The sequence below is a fragment of the Schistocerca piceifrons genome, chromosome 7, assembly GCF_021461385.2.
Source record: "Schistocerca piceifrons isolate TAMUIC-IGC-003096 chromosome 7, iqSchPice1.1, whole genome shotgun sequence".
Classification (NCBI taxonomy): Eukaryota; Metazoa; Arthropoda; class Insecta; order Orthoptera; family Acrididae; genus Schistocerca; species Schistocerca piceifrons.
The window spans coordinates 20,990,985-21,012,920 of record NC_060144.1 but is presented as its reverse complement, the minus strand read 5'-3'; the positions used below and the strand labels follow the sequence as shown (position 1 = coordinate 21,012,920).

General features: G+C 43.3%; 1 protein-coding gene across 1 annotated transcript in view; it reads right to left on the bottom strand.

The window, feature by feature from the left end:
- The window catches only part of LOC124805389 (myrosinase 1-like), a 47,296-nt gene extending 26,021 nt beyond the window's left edge, over positions 1–21,275 (bottom strand). Inside the window, exons 1-3 of the mRNA XM_047265951.1 lie at positions 21,140–21,275; positions 15,597–15,730; positions 1,788–1,922 (exon numbers count right to left, since the gene is read on the bottom strand). Of these exons, the coding sequence (XP_047121907.1) occupies positions 1,788–1,922; positions 15,597–15,730; positions 21,140–21,275 (405 nt within the window). The remainder of the gene's footprint in view (positions 1–1,787; positions 1,923–15,596; positions 15,731–21,139) is intronic.
- Between the last annotated feature and the right edge of the window lie 661 nt (positions 21,276–21,936).

The window sequence follows — 21,936 nt, the reverse complement described above, 5'->3', positions numbered from 1 at the left end:
GGATCCAAAACACTAGTACAAACAGAACATTTCCACTTCCGTGATGTATTGTCGTGTACGTTTTCAGTCTTTGTAACCTACACAGTCAAATATTTTTATCTCTAGCTTCAATTGGGTGTACTTCTCTTCGTGCGAATTTCCCGTCAGAAGTGTTCATATTCTATTTTGCTCTATATCGTATCAAGGATCATTTCTTCCAATTTATCTTTTTTTGTCAAAATCACCTTGTATATGTCTATTATAGGAGGACAAAATGCATTCCATGGAACTCAACGAAATTGCGATGTTTCGAGACAAAAAAAATGGTTTAATTGGCTCTGAGCACTATGGGACTTAACATCTGTGGTCATCAGTCCCCTAGAACTTCGAACTACTTGAACCTAACTTCCATGCCCGAGGCAGGATTGGAACCTGCGACCGTAGCGGTCTCGCGGTTCCAGACTGAAGCGCGGCCACACCGGCCGGTCGTTTCGAGACAGGTTGTTGTTCACGTTATAGCTATTTTTCTCTCTTTGTGTACTAGCAATTACGATTTCGCAGCAAAGGTGGTATGGCCTACCAGTGTGTAGATTGCAGCTTGAGTCAGGACGCTCACAGAGAAAATAGTCATCTGGACTAGACCAGACCATCAGAAATGGGTCTAAATGCTGGCTCACCTCATTATCTTAACCTTACTTGTTGACTTGAGCATATTTCTGCAGAATATGATATGATTTTATAGACTTCTCTTGATTATAGTCTCTGCACGTGGTAATCCTGCTACGATCGATACTTACAACGACTGCAACTTGATGCTGAACCTGATTTCTTCAAAACCTACAGCCGTCTTTATGACGTCATTTATTGTTGGCTAGCAGTTTCGGCGGTACAATGCACTATCTTCATTCCTTAGTGATGCTGAAGGGCTTAACACCATCCGTAGACACAACGCATCACTGGCCAACGTAACTGGTTTACGCAGACTACTTGTAATCGTGAAGCTGTCACTCCTGCCTTCAAATCATGGCACTGACAACTCGTCCTCAATTCACTCTTCGAAAGGTGATTTGAAGTGACGAAACCAAAGTCTTACATTACTTGTGGATCAGTTCTTATACCAGCAATTCCCGCATGTAACGTACACTTGGAACGTTACACTGTTTTAGAGTAACCCCAAGCATGGTCGTGGTCTAAACAACACTGAGTACCTAATTTCATGTTGCCTAGCGGTCATCTTCTACTGGCGTCTAATAAAATCTGGGCACGTGATTCACACTACTCGAACCATGAATGGGGCATAGCACGTAACCGAGATTGCGAAAGAACACGTTGTGTCCTATATAGACAAGTTTTGAGCTTATGACTTAACAAACCGGCCGCGGTGGCCGAACGGTTCTAGGCGCTTCAGTCCGGAACCACACGGCTGCTACGGTCGCAGGTTCGAATCCTGCCTCGGACATGGATGTGTGTGATGTCTTAGGTTAGTTAGGTTTACTTGGTTCTAAGTCTAGGGGACTGATGACCTCAGATGTTAAGTCCCGTAGTTATTAGAGCCATTTGAACCACTTGAATCTAAGACAACAATGTGCCCGAAAGTTCCACCTCTCCCCTAATTTTTACATACTTATGGCCAGTAAACTAGATCCAGTATTATTTGCGCTAATGTACCATTGCACTACTAGCACAAGACAAATGAACCAGTGTAGACAGACAAAGAAACCACTTTATAACAACGTTCGACTACATATGGAAACCTATAATTGCATAACGACTCTTTGGTCACACCTGCATGTATGCTTCTCTCTTACCAGAGGCTGGATTCCGTTCGCGAGCAGCTCGTTGATGAGATTGTTGTAGTAGTCGATGCCCGGTTGGTTGATGACGTCGAGGTCTCCAGTGGGCAGGATGCGTGTCCAGGCAATGGAGAAACGGTACACGTCCGCCTGTCCGTAAACAAAACAGAATAAAATACGTAAGTAAGTTTATGAAAACAGCTCCGCTGTCCTTGTTGACCAATTCATTCTAAGAGTACGGGAAGAATGTACGAATATATTAATCATACTCTAGGTCTCTTTCAAAAGTTATGCTATAAATTTCAAATGACATAGATAAATAAACAAGAGCGTGTAGTACACTACGTGTGAGAGTCGAGTACAGTTGAGAATACATTTTGATCTTTGAGCAAAGGGACGAAACACTTCACGAGAATGGAGAATGGAGCAGGCATGTGACAATGATAACAAAAATCACGGTTAGGTATGTTATAACGAAACAGGAACAGTGTCCCGAAAGAAATAGCATTTTTACATTTTTTTTTTTATTCGGACATTCTGTCAGAGAAAATTATTACATCAACAAACCGAAAACGTTCGACGACCCTATTTCCAGCAAACGTCTTGCTGTAAAGGGTGCTATAAACCCTCTGTCAGAGAACTGCTAGCACGTCTACCTGAGAGTACGCGAATTTAAACGGCTTACCGTGGATTACGTTATGCATACATTCAATGTTGTTGTTGTTGTCTTCAGTCCTGAGACTGGTTTGATGCAGCTCTCCATGCTACTCTATCCTGTGCAAGCTTCTTCATCTCCCAGTACTTACTGCAACCTACACCCTTCTGAATCTGCTTAGTGTATTCATCTCTTGGTCTCCCTCTACGATTTTTACCCTCCACGCTGCCCTCCAATGCTAAATTTGTGATCCCTTGATGCCTCAGAACATGTCCTACCAACCGGTCCTTTCTTCTTCTCAAGTTGTACCACAAACTCCTCTTCTCCCCAATTCTGTTCAATACCTCCTCATTAGTTATGTGATCTACCCGTCTAATCTTCAGCATTCTTCTGTAGCACCACATTTCACAAGCTTCTATTCTCTTCTTGTCCAAACTATTTATCATCCATGTTTCACTTCCATACATGGCTACACTCCATACAAATACTTTCAGAAACGACTTCCTGACACTTAAATCTATCTCGATGTTAACAAATTTCTCTTCTTCAGAAACGCTTTCCTTGCCATTGTCGGTCTACATTTTATACCCTCTCTACTTCGACCATCATCAGTTATTTTGCTCCCCAAATAGCAAAACTCCTTTACCACTTTAAGTGTCTCATTTCCTAATCTAATTCCCTCAGCATCACCCAACTTAATTCGACTACATTCCATTATCCTTGTTTTGCTTTTGTTGATGTTCATCTTATACCCTCCTTTCAAGACACTGTCCATTCCGTTCAACTGCTCTTCCAAGTCCTTTGCTGTCTCTGACAGAATTACAATGTCATCGGCGAACCTCAAAGTTTTTATTTCTTCTCCATGAATTTTAATACCTACTCCGAATATTTCTTTTGTTTCCTTTACTGCTTGCTCAATATACAGATTGAATAACATCGGGGACAGGCTATAACCCTGTCTCACGCCCTTCCCAACCGCTGCTTCCCTATCATGCCCCTCGACTCTTATAACTGCCATCTGGTTTCTGTACAAATTGTAAATAGCCTTTCGCTCCCTGTATTTTACCCCTGCCATCTTTAGAATATGAAAGAGAGTATTCCAGTCAACATTGTCGAAAGCTTTCTCTAAGTCTACAAATGCTAGAAACGTAGGTTTGCCTTTCCTTAATCTATTTTCTAAGATAAGTCGTAGGGTCAGTGTTGCCTCACATGTTCCAACATTTCTGCGGAATCCAAACTGATGTTACCCAAGGTCGGTTTCTACCAGTTTTTCCATTCGTCTGTAAAGAATTCGCGTTAGTATTTTGCAGCTGTGACTTGTTAAACTGATAGTTCGGTAATTTTCACATCTGTCAACAACTGGTTTCTTTGGGATTGGAATTATTGTATTCTTCTTGAAGTCTGAGGGTATTTCGCCTGTCTCATACATATTGCTCACCAGATGGTAGAGTTTTGTCAGGACTGGCTCTCCCAAGACCGTCAGTAGTTCTAGTGGAATGTTGTCTACTCCCGGGGCCTTGTTTCGACTCAGGTCTTTCAGTGCTCTGTCAAACTCTTCACGCTGTATCGTATCTCCCATTTCACCTTCATCTACACCCGCTTCCATTCCCATAATATTGTCCTCAAGTACATCGCCCTTGTATAGACCCTCTAAATACTCCTTCCACCTTTCTCCTTTTCCTTCTTTGCTTAGAACTGGGTTTCCATCAAAGCTCTTGATATTCATACAAGTGGTTCTCTTTTCTCCAAAGCTCTCTTTAATTTTCCTGTAGGCAGTATCTATCTTACCCCTAGTGAGATAAGCCTCCACATCCTTACATTTATCCATCCCTGCTTAGCCATTTTGCACTTCCTATCGATCTCATTTATGAGACGTTTGTATTCCTTTTTGCCTGCTTCATTTACTGCATTTTTATATTTTCTCCTTTCATCAATTAAATTCAATATTTCTTCTGTTAACCAACGATTTCTACTAGCCCATCCCTTTTTACCTACTTGATCCTCTGCTGCCTTCATTACTTCATCCCTCAGAGCTACCCATTCTTCTTCTACTGTATTTCTTTCCCCCATTCCTGTCAATTGTTCCCTTATGCTCTCCCTGAAACTCTGTACAACCTCTGGTTCTTTCAGTTTATCCACGTCCCATCTCCTTAAATTCCCAACTTTTTGCAGTTTCTTCAGTTTTAATCTACAGTTCATAACCAATAGATTGTGGTCAGAGTCCACATCTGCCCCTGGAAATGTCTTACAATTTAAAACCTGGTCCCTAAATCTCTGTCGTACCATTATATAATCTATCTGATACCTTCTAGTATCTCCAGGATTCTTCCATGTACACAACCTTCTTTTATGATTCTTGGAGCAAGTATTAGCTATGATTAAGTTATGCTCTGTGCAAAATTCTACCAGACGGTTTCCTCTTTCATATCTCTCCCCCAATCCATATTCACCCACTATGTTTCCTTCTCTCCCTTTTCCTACTCTCGAATTCCAGTCACCCATGACTATTAAATTTTCGTGTCCCTTCACTACCTGAATAATTTCTTTTATCTCATCATACGTTTCATCAATTTCTTCATCATCTGCAGAGCCAGTTGGCATATAAACTAGAACTACCGTAGTAGGATGGGCTTCGTGTCTATCTTGGCCGCAATAATGCGTTCGCTGTGCTGTTTGTAGTAGCTTACCCGCATTCCCATTGCTTTAATCATTATTAAACCTACTCCTGCATTACCCCTATTTGATTTTGTATTTATAATCCTGTATTCACATGACCACAAGTCTCGTTCCTCCTGCCACCGAACTTCACTAATTCCCACTATATCTAACGTTAACCTATCCATTTCCCTTTTTAAATTTTCTAACCTACCTGCCCGATTAAGGGATCTGACATTCCACGCTCCGATCCGTAGAACGCCAGTTTTCTTTCTCCTGATAATGACGTGCTCTTGAGTAGTCCCCGACCGGAGATCCGAATGGGGGACTATTTTACCTCCGGAATATTTTACCCAAGAAGACGCCATCATCATTTAACCATACAGTAAAGCTGCATGCCCTCGGGTAAAATTACGGCTGTAGTTTCCCCTTGCTTTCAGCCGTTCGCAGTACCAGCACAGCAAGGCCGTTTTGGTTAGTGTTACAAGGCCAGATCAGTCAATCATCCAGACTGTTGCCCCTTCAACTACTGAAAAGGCTGTTGCCCCTCTTCAGGAACCACACGTTTGCCTGGCCTCTCAACAGATACCCCTCCGTTGTGGTTGCACCTGCGGTACGGCCATCTGTATCGCTGAGGCACGCAAGTCTTCCCACCAACGTCAAGGTCCATGGTTCATGTGGTTAGGTACATTCAATGGCGACTCATAAAATATTATTGATGTACAAAGGAGAGAAGAAAGCCAGAAGCTCTGGAGATCTGGTGCTGTAGAAGGCTGATAAAGATCAGCTGGAAAGACCGAGTTACCCGTGGAGAGGTGCTGACAAGAGTACAAGAAACCAGATCTCTCTGGAGACACCTCAAAAGAAGAAGAGACAACCTGGTAGGGCACATTTTGAAACACAATAATATCAGTGGAACTATGTAGCAGGAGCTATAGAGGGGAAGAACAGTCGAGGACGCCCAAGGATGTCACACATGCACCACGTTATGAATGGTGTGGGGTTGCACAACATACTCGGAAGTGAGGAGGAGGGAAGAGACAAAAGAGGAATGGCATACTACTGTAAACGAATCTCAAGTTTGTACTCTAAAGAGAGAGGAGAGCTATTTTGGTAGCAGCGACATGACTTCTTCCTGGTAGCGTATATTTTTCATACGTAGCGACGAGGTAGCATCTAGGTCGATAGCTGAGAACGTAGTTCACGTTATAGCTTTACAATGTATATTACATGACATGGCAATAAAGGGTTTAAGGCAACAGGATTGCAACTGGTGTTTCGTATGATGCACTACTGGCCATTAAAACTGCTAAACCAAGAAGAAATGCAGCTGACAAACGGGTATCCATTGGACAAATATATTATACTAGAACTGACATGTGATTACATTTTCACGCAATTTGGGTGCATTGATCCTGAGAAATCAGTACCCAGAACAACCACCTCTGGCCGTAGTAAAGGCCTTGATACGCCTGGGCATTGAGTCAAATAGAGCTTGGATGGCGTGTACAGGTACAGCTGCCGATGCAGCTTCAACACAACACCACACTTCATCAAGAGTAGTGACTGGCGTGTTGTGACGAGCCAGTTGCTCGGCCATCATTGACCAGACGTTTTCAATTGGTGAGATATCTGGAGAATGTGCTGGCCAGGGCACCAGTCGAACATTTTCTGCATCCAGAATGGCCCGTACAGCACCTGCAACATGCGGTCGTGCATTATCCTGCCGAAATGTCAGGTTTCGCAGTGATCGAATGAAGGGTACAGCCACTGGTCGTAACACTTCTGAAATGTAACGTCCACTGTTCAAAGTGCCATCAATGCGAACAAGAGGTGACCGATACCTGTAACCATTGGCACCCCATACCATCATGCCGGGTGATATGCTAGTATGGCGATGACGAATACACGCTTCCAATGTGCGTTCACCGCGATGTCCCCAAACACGGATACGACCATCACGACGCTGTAAACAGAACCTGGATTCATCCGAAAAAATTGACGTTTTGCCATTCGTGCACCCAGGTTCGTCGTTGAGTACATCATTGCAGGCGGACCTATCTGTAATGCAGCGTCAAGGGTAACCGCAGCCATACTCACTGAACTGACAGTCCATGCTGCTGCAAACGTCGTCGAACTGTTCGTGCAGATGGTTGTTGTCTTCCAAACGTCCCCATCTGTTGACTCAGGGGTCGAGACGTGGCTGCACGATCCATTACAGCCATGCGGATAAGATGCCTGTCACCTCGACTGATAGTGATACGAGGCCGTTGGGATCCAGCACGGCGTTCCGTATTACCCTCCTGAACCTAGTCTGCTAGCAGTCATTGGATCTCGACCAACGCTAGCAGCAATGTCGCGATACGATAAACCGCAATCGCGATAGGCTACAATCCGACCTTTATCAAAGTTGGAAACGTGATGGTACGCCTTTCTCCTCCTTGCAGGAGCCATCACAACAACGTTTCACCGGGCAACGCCGGTCAACTGCTGTTTGTGTTTGAGAAATAGGTTGGAAACTTTCCTCATATCAGCACGTTGTAGGTATCGCCACCGGCGCTAACCCTGTGTGAATGCTCTGAATAGCTGATCATTTGCATATCACAGCATCTACTTCCTGTCGGTTAAATTTCGCGTCTGTAGCACGTCATCTTCGTGGTGTAGCAATTTGAATGGCGAGTAATGTATTTTAAGTAATGTGTCTTATAGAGTGCAGAACTTATTCATTGTCATCTTCAAATGAATGTGCAATTTATGTATCACATTTACATGCAGACGTCACTCTGAGTAGGAACATGCGACAGGTGATGATGGTTGAGCTACAGTAAATGCTGCAGAACTGCAAGCTTTATTTTTGGGTCCACGCCCCTGTGTGCTATAGCAGAGTAACCATGCATTTTATGTGGATTGCATGCAGATCGCGCCATTAAAGTTAACAGTTTGCAGTTAATGATTTGCAAATCTTCCAGTCTGTGAGACAGATTAATGGGACGCTGATTTTGAATGAGTATACAGTACGAGCTCATAAACAGAAAGAGGTCCAATTTTCTGAAAGAAATGTTAGGATAGGCGTGAATACTGGGATAAGCAATGCAGGGGATCAGAATCGTAACATTTTGTGAGGCATAAAAGTCAAATGACGCCACCTAAAGAATGAATGTCGGAGTAAATATGGGTGATAGAACATTACATTGAAAAACTACACCTTGCACGCCACCTTACGGTGAGTGGCGTAGGGTACTTTATGCACTACAGTCAGTTCCCCCTTTCCTGTTCCAGTCACGATTGGTTCGCGGGAAGAACTATTGCTGGCATGCCTCCGTGTAATTTGGAGTCTTTATAATTTTACCTTCACGATGACTTCGAGAGACGTACGTAGGAGGAACCAATATCTTGGCTGACTCTTCCAGGAACGTGCACTGTCGGAACGCTAAAAGTAAACCATACTGTGATGCAGAAAGCCTCTGCTGCACCATCCGCCTATAGAACAAGCTAAGAATCTCAGTGACTCTTCCGCGCTTACTAAATCAACCTGTAACGAAACGCGCCGTTCTTCTTCGGATGTTCTCAGTTTCCTCTATCGACCCTATCTGGTACACATCGCACACGGATGAGAAACATTCGTGTGTTGGTGGAACAAGGGTTTTCTAAGCATTGTGACTTCCCTGTATACAACAGCATCGTTCGCGAAAAGCCTCACGGAACATTCGACATTGTACACTAATTCATTCATATACATTGTGAAAAGAAATGGTCCTATAACAGTCCGTTGCTGTACGTCCGAAGTTACTCTTACGTCTGATTATTCCTCTTCGTTGAGAATGACCTACAGTGTTCTGTTTGCTGGAAACTCTTCAGTCACATGGCTGGTCTGACATTCCGCACGCTCGTATTTCATTCATTATGCCGCGCTGCCGAGATGCACCGATATTTCCTGTTGTTTACTATCTCGCGCGCCTGGTTCAACAGAGGGGGTGGTTTTTACGCGACCGTTGTTTCCGGTACTCATGTTGATTCCTGCGGGGCAGACTTTTGGTCACGAGAAATTACATAAAACGCGAGCATAAAACACGTTTCAAAACTCTGCAACAGACCGACGTCAGAGATATAGGCCTGTGGTTTTGTGCGTCTACTCGACGATCCTTCTTCGAAACTGGAATGAGCTGCTCTTCTTCCGATTACTAGGAACGCTTAGCTCCTCCAGCGACCTACAGACGCTAGAAGAGGAGCGACTTATTTTGCGTACCCTTATGTCGTACGGTTGTCTCACTAGGTCCAGTGTCCTTGTCTCTGTTGAGCGGTGTCGGTTACCTTTCTATCCCCTGGTCACTATTCCCGATATCTGTCATTTTCAAGTTCATGCGACTGTTTAAGGGAGGAACCACAACACGATCTTCCCCAGTGAAACAGTTTTGGTAAAGGGTACTTCGGATCTTTTTAACAAAACCGTTTCCCTGAGCAATACGGCATGATCCTAGGTACTGGTATATACTGTTTTCTGTATCTCGTGTGCTTTCTTTGGTTCAGAAAAGATATTAATATCTGTGTGGCCTTTCTAATATAACCACCATGGCAAAGGACGCCTTAAAACACTTAAATTCAAAAGTGATACGTTATTACTGAAAGATTCTTTTGTGCTCTGACACTAAGCGCACCAGCCACGACTGCACAGGCCTTTATGTGCATGAAACAAGCCGAGGATGAGAAAATAGAAGTAATATACAAGGAATTTGAAAAGAGTGCCTCACATTCTCAGCGTGTTAATATTGGCCAAATGGTTGGGCCCAAATATTGGGCCATTTAACTTGTGCGTAGAACGGCCCAAGCACAGTGGTGTAGGGTGCCTCCTTGTTGACGTTCATTACACATTTCTACTTCTTTGTGTGTGCCTCTGTACTTCTGCTTCTAGCACTAATACTGTTGTCAGACGTAACACACGCAATAAAGCCTCTTACTGTACTACGGTGCACCACTGCTCTGTCTGCGCCTCGTGTGACAGTGCCTGACGCAAAAGTGTAGTGATATGTCTATAGCTCGATTAGGTCCCCTCCCCTTTCACCTAATCTTAATCCCTTACAGTTATAACGCTGAGGACGATTAAAGTCACCGTCATGTTCTAGATCCACTGACAACTTGCACACCTTACTGGAAAGTCTGTGGCACGCTTGTAACCGAATCCGAAGGCAACCAGATATTCGTACAAATCTGTCATTCTTTGAGAACCAAGGGTGCCGGACTGGTAACGATAAGTAGTGAATCCATGGAACACCTCCTCTAGTGCCAACAGACATATGCCTGTCAGTCGATAAAATGTTCCACAGCTCAAAAATGTTTCTTCTGGTCATATGTTAATAAGATTTTTTTATTTTTTACCAGAACTATCCGCTGTAAGAATGACGAACACTTTAATAAAATATTCTGTATGAGCAGAGAAATTGTTGAAACTGTGAAGAGGGATGAAAAACTAGTATAGTCCAATGTGGTTGGAAAGCAAACATAGATCGACTAGAACATTGGATATGTAGGAGGGAACTGAAGATATCAAGTTGAGTATGTCTTCGTTAGAAAAAGAGAGTTTCTGCACTGCAGAGCACGCCAAGGGGCTGAAGTAGACTCAAAACGTAGTGCAGCTTCGATAAGCAGTAGGTTGAATCTCTATAAGATAAAGGAGAGGTGGTATACGACGAAACAGAAAGCTGCAAAATTAGGACAGTGTGAAATGTAGTGCAATTTATATGAGGTAACGACCAATGATCTATATAACGACATGAAAGTAGTTACAAGAATTAAAATGTAGTAAAGCAAAATAATTAAGGCACGACAGAACATCGTTTGTACACAAAACTCCAAAGAGTTATGTATCACGCAGAAATACCCAATCTTAACAACATAACAAAAACATTACAAGAATCTTATGAATGAGGTAAGAAAGTAACACTATAGCTGGCCAGGGAACGAAGTTAATGGCAAGTAAAAGTAGAATGTATCAGGATGGATGAGGAAACAGTATAGAAACCTTATTGAATAAGATATAACTGCAGCAAAAATTGACGTGACATACAGAAAAATTTCTTGTAACTCCGGAGAAGTAAAACGTAGGAAGCTTTCATGCAGCTCTCCTATTCGCTTTGTGGCCGAGCGGTTCTAGGCGCTTCAGTCTGGAACCACGCGACCACTACGGTCGCAGGTTCGAATCCTGCTTCGGGCATGGATGTGTGTGATGTCCTTAGGTTAGTTAGATTTAAGTAGTTCTAAGTTCTAGGGGACTGATGACCTCAGATGTTAAGTACCAGAGTGCTCAAAGCCATTTGAACCATTTCTCCTTTTCGTTCTGAGTGAGCCCGGTCATCTCTGGACAGCTACTGCGACGTATATTCTTCTGAATCTGTCTACTGTATTCAGCTTTCGTCTCCTCTGTAATTTGTACTTCCCACACTTCTTTCCACTACCAACTTGGTGATTCTCTGACCCCGCAGAATGTGTCTCATCAGCCTGTCCGCTCTTATAGTCAAGTTGTGCCGCAAAGTATTCTTCCTCTTTTGGATTCACCCATTAGTTATTCGGTCTGCCCATCTTATTTCCAACACTCTTCTACAGCACCACATTTCAAAACCTTCCATTTTCTTCTTGTCTGAAAGGCTCATCGTCCACATTTCACTTTCGTACAAGCGTACACTCATTTCAGATAACTCCAAGTTAAGTCCAAAAGAGACTTCTTCCTCCCAGTCTCTTGTATGTGACGTCAGGGGATGGTGGTCAGATGTGTAGTTCTCAGGCAAGTGGATACTTGTTATTGTGTTCAAACTTGCACATGTCTTGTGTCTCCTTTTACAGGAGATGTGGGCTTCACATGTATCATGTTGCTGTCAGAGGCCTGCAGCTGTGTACAAGTGGACTGCCAAGAACCATTAGGGAACGGACGGTCTATAACGTTAAAGAGCGAGATATGTGGTACGTTTAAGAGATATCTAAGTGGTCAGTTCTGAAGCAATTATGGTAAGATGACTATTTCCTTGTGGGTCTGGATATAACGCAAGATTTTTCTGGGATTTTTAACAAAATGGAGATGTGTAATTACCTTACATCAAACCATGACCTCTGTGTGCAAGACGACTACCAAGGAAACAGCAGTGAGATTGTGAGCAACAATTAGACATTTTGAATAGACAGTTTAATGTGGGTGAGTTCCAGTTATAGAATAAAGATAAATATCATATTAATACGTCAAATCAATAGCCAAGAACTGAACAATTATATCAGAAACCATCTATTTATTTTATGAAGTGTCCTTTATATGTGTGCATGAGAAACTTTTACATTTTCCTAAGCTAAAGAATATGCTGTTACCAGATTGCAGGCCACGATTTGTAATTATAGAATGGATGGTGTGCTTGCTTCTGTGGAAGACTGTCTGTTTGTATTAAATGCCAAGAAAGAGTATTTCCATTATGCTCCCCTGCATTCTGTGACTATCGTTTCTGTGTGGTGCAAACAGTTGGACAGCTTACAGAATAGTTGCTGTGATTAACAGTGTTCTGCAATTTTCCTGCTGAGGTAAGAAGAATACATAAGCGTTGACTAGTGTACAAGTAAATCTTCCAATCAAGACCGAGAAAAATTAACTTTGTTCTGATTGCCTACAGTTTTAATTATTTACCTGTGAACTGTGTGAAAATTGTTAACACAAGCTCCAACAACAACAATATAAGCTTTCCTATTATAGTCAAAGATGTATTATTCTCATTCTAGAACGTTGTTACACACTATACTGTCAAACATATTTATTGCCAAACTAGGATTGGGTACCATCTTATTCCACAGGTCTCAAGGAAAAGGAGAAATATACTAAAAGGACTTAAACAATTTCCTATTGTAGAAATGACGCCTTTCTGTCTAGCTAATATCTTACTTGTACGCAAAAGAAAGCGGAAATGGAAGTCCAAAATACAAATCCGAGTATTCGCTGAAAATAGTTGCTACACGAGAAGAATGTGATCTGCTAGTGGAAAAAAAAATTATTGAAGAAGTGCAGACAGGGCTACAGATTTCTTTAAATGCAATGTGTGATGTGTGGCAAATTCTGGACATAACTGAGATAGATACAGGATATCAGGTTTTATTGTAAATACCAATGTCAAATGCCCATATGTTAGAGCACGTATAGAAAGTGATTAGTCCAACAACATTTACTATATTAGAGGCGGCACAAAAAGTCTAGTTATAAAGCTCCATCCTCATTTGGATCTGCTTAAAAGTATGGTTACAGTATTGCTAATGTGGTGGTCTCGAAATTGCATATCTAGCAAGAGAAAAGTCATTTACATAGCTTAAAACTAATGGAATAACTACATTTAACGGCCATTCTTAGCTTATAAACCGTGGGAAATGAGCTCCATGAATATAAAACTGATGTATAAAATTGAAAATTTCTTGATGTACAAATTTTGTGTCAAATACATTGTAGATAAAAAGAAGGAGAAAGATGACGCAAACTGTTGGGGCCAAGAGTAGCTACCTATGTTGCAGCTCCGTGGTCGCGAAGGGTGTACTGCAAGCGTGTGGTCAGCCGCTGCACACTTCACTCATGGCCAACGAATGCAGCGACAACATTGTTTAAGAGTACTAGTAGCGTTTGTCTAATTTTCATCGTTCCTGAGCTGTAATATGGCTCTGATGACAGTAATATATTGATCCTGCCGTAGTTAAGTTGCCAGACCGAGAATGGGTAAGTCACTGGAGAAGTTGTCTTTAGGTTGCTACGGAAAGGTTGTCAAGTAAATTTAAAACTTTCTGTCTATAGTCAGTTCATGCCGTTCTAAAGAGTAATATGCATATATTGTTCCTTTATCATTCGGTAAATGAATTCGATTCATTTGTCAATTTAAGGATACTGCATAATAAAGGATGTTAGATCGATAAGGCCCCAAAAGGTCGTAAACACAACATTTATCGATAACATGTATAGTATTAGAATGGGGTAAGCACCAATTAGCTCCGGTGCGAAATACGGGTGGGTGTCCTATACAGAACCATTTCAAGCGAGAGTGTTTGTGATCTCGCGGACGGTGAAGGATCTGTTTATATATTACCTCAAGTGCATGTACATGCTCAAGAGGAAATTTTGTTGATGCAGCGGCGACTACATCCGCATAACTGGGAAATTCATTTTTCAAGCGAGTTAATTTGCTCTTCGCCCAACAAGATCAGCAGAATCGAGTATGTAACAAATTCTTCAGCGTCTGAATGGTAGAGATTTTCTTGATTGTTAAATTTTTAGAGATCAAGTGGTGGTGGCACTAACTAACTTTTTTGTAGGCAAAGCTAAATTAGGACATCACTACTTGATTTCAACACATGTAATTGATCTTAAGTGACAATAACGTGAAACTGCCAGACAGCCCTTAAAGAATAAAATTCTGTCTTAAAGATTCAGGAGCCAGTTGATATTAGTGAACACGATGAACATACTTTAATGAATGATAAAGCTTTAATTTCAAAAGAAAATAACTTTCTTTTTTATTTCTCCAGGATCAGAGATCAAACAAAGTAAGCAAAGGGAAAGATAAGACACTTCACGTACTTACATACGAAAGATTCAAAATTTGTTTCTTTTTTTATATAGGTTTTAATACACAGACTGTAGGTAAAAGTTATTAACAAGATAGAAAATAATTTAATGGAAGAAAAAAATATATAAAATAAATAGAAAATGCAAACAGGAATTCTGAAAGCTATCAACGATACTCTGAAGTTGACCGTTGTCTTGCCCGCCCTAGTAGCCGAGCGGTTCTAGGCACTACAGTCTGTAACCGCGCGACCGCTACAGTCGCAGGTTCGAATCCTGCCTCAGGCATGGAAGTGTGTGATGTCCTTAGGTTAGTTAGGTTTAAGTAGTTCTGAGTTCTAGGGGACTGATGACCTCAGAAGTTAAGTCCCATAGTGCTCACAGCCATTTAAACCATTTTTGAACCGTTGTCTTGTTCACAGTATCCCCGTTAAACGATTAGGTATCTTTGTTATCTTAATTCGTGAGTAACGAAAGATAGAATAAATGATCAGATTTCGTGAACTTTAAACTTTCAGGAAGAGTTAATATCACAATATCACCTGTTTAAGTATTTATCGTAAATGGTAGATAAGATTAGTTTACCGTCGCAATATCTGCATCTTTGTGATACTTGTTGAGCAGATTGCATTTAAAGTACTACACGCAATATTTACGTGGTATCAGTAAGTTACTTTTACTCTAGGTAAATAAGCAAAGGGCATAATTACGCCTAAAGGAGATACATCGGTTTAAACTCATTATCTTGTATGTATCCTACCATGGCAGCAGGAATCATTCACCAAGTAGGATAGACACGTTGTTGCTAAGTCTAAATTGCTTAAATACTGTATGAGGGAAGTACGTTCTGGTATGTGGGGAGAAGATCAACAAATTGTGCCACGGCTTACCGCGACACTGACAATGTAGATTCACTGAATACCACATTTATGTAACAGCGAGTACTCACGTTGATCGCCTTCAGCATCTGCACGTCCTCCTGGTACTTGTGGTACGAATCGCAGGCCACGTCGCCGTTGTCGCCATTCGTGCCGTACTCCGGGTGTTCGTGGAGCATGCGGTCCCAGATGCTCTCACCCTTGCCTGCGTACAAACGAACTATAATTCCACGAACTGTAGCAGACTTGTGAGCGAAAGAACAATTGCTATAATATATGTCATTTCTAAGGTACAGTTAAGTGGAAAGCAGTTTTACAAAGAGAGTTTCTAATGGAGGCTCTTGGTAATGATGCTACTGTTCTCCTCCACTCCGCTGTAGGAACCTGAGTCCATACTGCAATGGTCTGCGAGCAGACAACCATTGATATCCCACGCCTCTCACACGATTCATTAGTACAGGAATTTATCATCAGAGGGCCACCGAGATACCTCAGAGTATGAACCCGTCACCAAAGACCTTCACAGGCCAACGGACGCCCCACGAACGATGCCTAGGCAACATTAGGACATTAGCACGTGGCTCAAATGTCGCCTCACGCAGAGGAAACTGTTTTGGCACCGCCATTTCGCTACATCGCCTGTCACCTGACTGTGAGAAAGTAGATGGACACAGAGCAGAAGAAAATGAGGAACAGTTGCTTGAGAGCGGAGGGAGTCCAGAAGTTTTCTGCAGAAGACAGCAGTAAGAAAGAGAGCAAGAACTGAGTGATAAGAAAAGGAGGAAACAAATTTCTGAAAGGAGAATTATCGGCTCGTACCCAGTCGAATGGAAATCGAATATTGCAGCCAGTGTGTGTCTCAGAGGGGGAACGAGGTGGCAAACGAGCTCGCAGTAGAGGAAGACGGTCTATTAGTCGTCTTATATACAGCATATTATATTTTAGCACAACTAACAGTAATTTGCAACTGTCCACGGCGCTTAATTTCCCACCTCCGATGTCAGCCGCCACTCTCATGCTTTAGGTATCAGGAATAAAACACTGGATTTTATGCAGAACACAACTCTACTTCTAGAGATGCGTAACGATGCTGAACACATCAGCACAGTCTTCGTGTAAGCCTTTAACGCTATCATTTTCAGTTGACAGTTGCTGTTGGCTGCAGAATTCAAAGCCTGTGCGGGATTTCGTAGTATCTCCCACTGTTAGGAATTGCATTTCCAGTACAGAAATCATACAAAATCACCCTGTTACAGTTACAATACTGCAGTGCGCAATCACATACACTGGTAGGCCAAAACATGACCACAGTCCAGCGATGCTGGTTACCGCCTGGTGGTGTTGTGAGCATGTGGCGCGATAGCAAAATTCTGTAAGCGGAGCAGACACGGACGGGAGGGAACCCTAGCGAAGTTGTGGGAATGAAAATGGGGAAATCCATTTAGATAAGCGAGTTTGACAGAATTCATGTTCCACCACCTGCGGCATAGTCGCATAATTGAACAGTGATCCAATACTGTCAAATGTTTTTTTTTATTCCAGTCTTTGATCACAATATCATTTCTTTTGACGATGACCGGTTTCAGTCAGTAATGACCATCCTCAGACATGGTGTAGAAAAGATCTGAGGATGGTCATTACTGACTGAAACCGGCCATCGTCAAAAGAATTGATATGGTGGTCAGAGACTGAAATAAAAAACATTTGAGAGATCAGATTATTGTGACACAGAGCCTGTGAACGAGCATCTCGAAAACGGCGAAGCTGGTCTAATGTTGACGTGCTTTAGTCGTGGAAAGAGGTAGGACAGTGAACAACACTAGTGGTTGGACGACCCTCCACAGAACGCGGAGTTAGGGGACTTCTGTTCTCTCTAAAGTACAATATATGGTGATCTGTGGTAGCTCTGCAGAAAGAGCGCAATGCTGGTGCACGTACAAGTGTTCTGGAGCATATCGTTCATCGTTCATCGTACATCGTTGAACATGGAGTTCCGCAGCGGACCGCCCCTACGTATTCACATGTCAACACGACATCGTCAATTACGATTACAGTGAGCACGGGACGATCAGAATTCGACCGTCGATCAGTGGAAACGTGTCGGTTCTTTGGGTGAATCACATTTTCGCTACACTAGGTCGAAGATCGTCTCCACAAACGCCGTCATCGAGGTGAACGACGGCTCGAAAAGTGCAGCGCACCACGGACGCAGGTTGGTAGCAGCAGTATTATGCTAAGGGAGACATTCTCCTGTACTTGCATGGAGCCTGTGGCAGCAATCGAAGCAACGCTAACAGCTGCAAAGCGCCCTCATCCCTTCATGCTTGATGTTTCCCCTAAGGCAGTGTCATCATTTAGCAGTATAATTGTCCATATCTCGGAGCCAGAACCATGCTACAATGGTTTGGGGAGCATTATAGTGAAGTCACGTTGATGTCCCGGCGACCAAATTCCTCTGGTGTAAACCCAACTGGTCGCTATCGTACCCCGTCACGCATAAGCAAATTAGCGGCCCCGTTATTTACGCCAATTACATGACTTTTACTTAGACATATAATGCCACACACCTGCACAAACCTACCAACGAACCGTCGAATCCGTGATACGCATAATCAGTCATGTAGTTCGGTCCAAAGACGGACAAACAAGCAATTAAGAAGGTGGTCATAAAGTTTTTGCTCATCAGTGTACGTACACCACATAAATCTTGCTCAGACTGGAACATTAAAAGTGAAAAAAAATCATGTTCTCTCATTATGTTATACATACGTGACTTGTCCAGCGTGGGCCTTTCTGTCATCTTCCATACCTTACGTACAGTCCACTACACCAATGTGCGAAAGCGTAAACGGCGTGAGACATATTGTCAGCTGTCTGAAGTGATAAACTCATATGCGTGTCAGTATGTTGGTGGAGCGTGGCAGGAAGTTCACGCACTCTCCGCTGCAGAGTGAAAATTTCATTCCGGAAACATCCTTCAGACTATGGCTAAGCCATGTCTCCGCAAAATCCTTTCTTCCATGAGTGAAGGTCTTGCAAGTTTCACAGGAAATCTGAGAAGTTTGGAAAGTAGGAGACGAAGTACTGGCGGAAGTAAAGCTGTGAGGAGAGTCGTGAGTCGTACTTGGGTAGCTCATCGGCGGCGAGCACTGTTTGCTGACTAAACGCCGACATCCGGCGGTTGGCTGGAAGCGAGTGTGGAGTAACATACACGCGCCTTTCCTTCCCACCACGGTGGGGGGCTGTGGTATGTGATAACGACTGGAAACTTCCCCACATTACGCATCTTCCGAGGACCCTCTCTGCCCCGACGCTCAGCTGTCGACACTTGACATGCACCGCTTCGTTCGTGATACGGCTGCGGACTGTAGGCTCCTCAGACGTCGCATGCTGCCATTGTTGCTCCAACGGACGACTCAGTCCGTGCAGTCCACAGAACTGATCCATGCTGACGTCACATACCACCCTGCTGCTCCACATGACGCCACGGTGTGCGTTAAAGGAATGGGGCTGTCATACATTTCTAGTGAGGCCGTTGCAAAATTACACTACTGGCCATTAAAACTGCTACACCGAGAAGAAATGCAGATGCTAAACGGGTATTCATTGGTCAAATATATTATACTAGAACTGATATGTGATTACATTTTCACGCCATTTGGGTACATAGATAAATCAGTATCCAGAACAACCACTTCTGGCCGTAATAACGGCCTTGATACGCCTGGGCATGGAGTCAAACAGAGCTTGGATGGCGTGTACAGGTACAGCTGCCCATGCAGCTTCAACACGGTACCACAGTTCATCAAAAGTAGTGACTGGCGTATTGTGACGAGCCAGTTGCTCGGCCACCATTGACCAGACGTTTTCAATTGGTGAGAGATCTGGAGAATGTACTGGCCAGGGCAGCAGTCGAACATTTTCTGCATCCATAAAGGCTCACAGGACCTGCAACATGCGGTCGTGCATTATCCTGCTGAAATGTAGGTTTTCGCAGTGATCGAATGAAGCGTAGAGCCACGGGTCGTAACACATCTGAAATGTAACGTCCACTGTTCGAACTGCCGTCAAAGCGCACGAGAGGTGACCGAGACGTGTAACCAATGGCACCCCATATCATCACGCCGGGTGATACGCCAATATGGCGATGACGAATACGCGCTTCCAATGTGCGTTCACCGTGCTGTCGCCAAACACGGATGCGACCATCATGATGCAGTAAACAGAACCTGCATTCATCCGAAAAAATGAAGTTTTGCCGTTCGTGCACCCTGGTTCGTCATTGAGTACACCATTGCGCGCGCTCCTGTCTGTGATGCAGCGTGAAGGGTAATCCAGCACGACGTTCCGTATTACCCTTCTGAACCCACCGATTCCATATTCTGTTAACAGTCATTGGATCTCGACCAACGCGAGCAGCAACGTCGCGATACGATAAACCGCAATCGCAATCCGCCCTTTATCAAAGTCGGAAACGTGATGGTACGCATTTCTCCTCCTTACACGAGGCATCACAACAACGTTTCACCAGGCAACGCCGGTCAACTGCTGTTTGTGTATGAGAAATCGGTTGGAAACTTACCTCATGTCAGTACATTGTAGATGTCGCCACCGGCGCCAACCTTGTGTGAATGCTCTGAAAAGCTAATCATTTGCATATCACAGCATCTTCTTCCTGTCATCTAAATTTCCCGTCTGCAGCACGTCATCTTCGTGGTGTAGCAATTTTAATGGTTGTATTAGATTTATGGTTCTATTTAAAGAGCAACTACATGGTTTTATGGCGCAAAGGGTCGAATGGTTCGCTCTCTGCTAATTACTTGGGTCCGTTGTTTATGCGCCCCTCAAAGCATTGGGATGCACAGGGTGTTCATCTGGTTCAAATGGCCCTGAGCACTATGGGACTTAACATCTGAGGTCATCAGTCCCCTAGAACTTAGGACTACTTAAACTTAAGGACATCACACACATCCATGCCCGAGGTAGGATTCGAACCTGCGACCGTAGCAGTCGCGCGGTTCCGGACTGAAGCGCGTAGAACCGCTCGGCCACCGATACCGGCTACAGCGTGTGAGATTAAAGATATAGCACAGGATGGGCTGATGTGAGAGATCAACGGTAATTGTAGGGTGTTTCACCCTCGATGAACGAGAAGACGATCTGGACAGCCGTGAAAGAAGATTTTAAAATAGTTAACATAATAAAATAAAATAAATCGTGGTACCATTTCTTTCATTCCTCTTTCTTTTTTACAAAACTATCGGAGGCGTATCTCTTTTTAGTTTGCAGACGGAGCCTGATGGGGTGGCATACATCTCCCCTACTTAGTTTTTAGGGTGAAAGCGGCAGTGGCACTAGGTATTGTTTTTGTTTGTGTGTTAGATAGATTTTATGGGTAGTAAGGGCGTTAGGGGCCAACACCTGAAGTGGGTCTACGGAAAAAGAAATCGGCAGACAAAAAGAAAAAATATTCGATAGAGCACCTGCCCGCAGAATTCAAGGGTCCCGACTTCGAGTCTCGGTCCAGCACACAGTTTTAATTTGCCACCATCTTTCATATTTAAACCACATGACGATTAAGAAGACTCTTACACAGATGTTAGTTTATACTCACCATCCTCATTCCACGCTCCTTCGATCTGGAAGGCAGCAGTGGCCGCCCCGAAAAGGAAACCATCCGGGAACCGGTTGACTGCCGTCTGGGCCCCGGCAACAGCGATCAGGCCAGCCAACAGGGTCAGCTTCAGCATCTCGTATAGTCAGTAATGTCAGGCAGACAACCCAGCTGATATATATACGTACAGGTTGTAAACTACTTCGTAACATTACTCAGCACTGAACAGATTAAGTGATTCACTGATTATAACTCGACCAAACCGAATCACTTGTGTAATAGCCATTTCCGGTAGGCATAAAAAAGTAGCATCTTAAGTTTGAGTTATCATTTACGGAGATGGGAAAGTACGTTGACGTATCAACAGTACTGATTGCTGAAAACTTCGACAACAGATATTCGTATCAGATATACTCGCCACTGGCAAAGATTTTATCAGTAATATGAATGTCACGATGCAGCTTAAAGTTCATCCAGCGCATTCAGCTCCATTATTTTTCCTAGATATTTAAATTTTGCAGCCTTTCTTCATTAGCCGGCCGCGGTGGCCGTGCGATTCAAGGCACTTCAGTCCGGAACCGCGTGACTACAACGGTCGCAGGTTCGAATCCTATGTCGGGCATGGATGTGTGTGATGTCCTTAGGTTAGTTAGGTTTAAGTAGTTATAAGTTCTAGGGGACTGATGACCTCAGATGTTGAGTCCCATAGTGCTCAGAGCCATTTGAACCATTTTTGAACCTTTCTTCATTCTTCTGTACTAGTTTCCGTGTGTTTAGATGCCGTCTTCCCAGCTGCC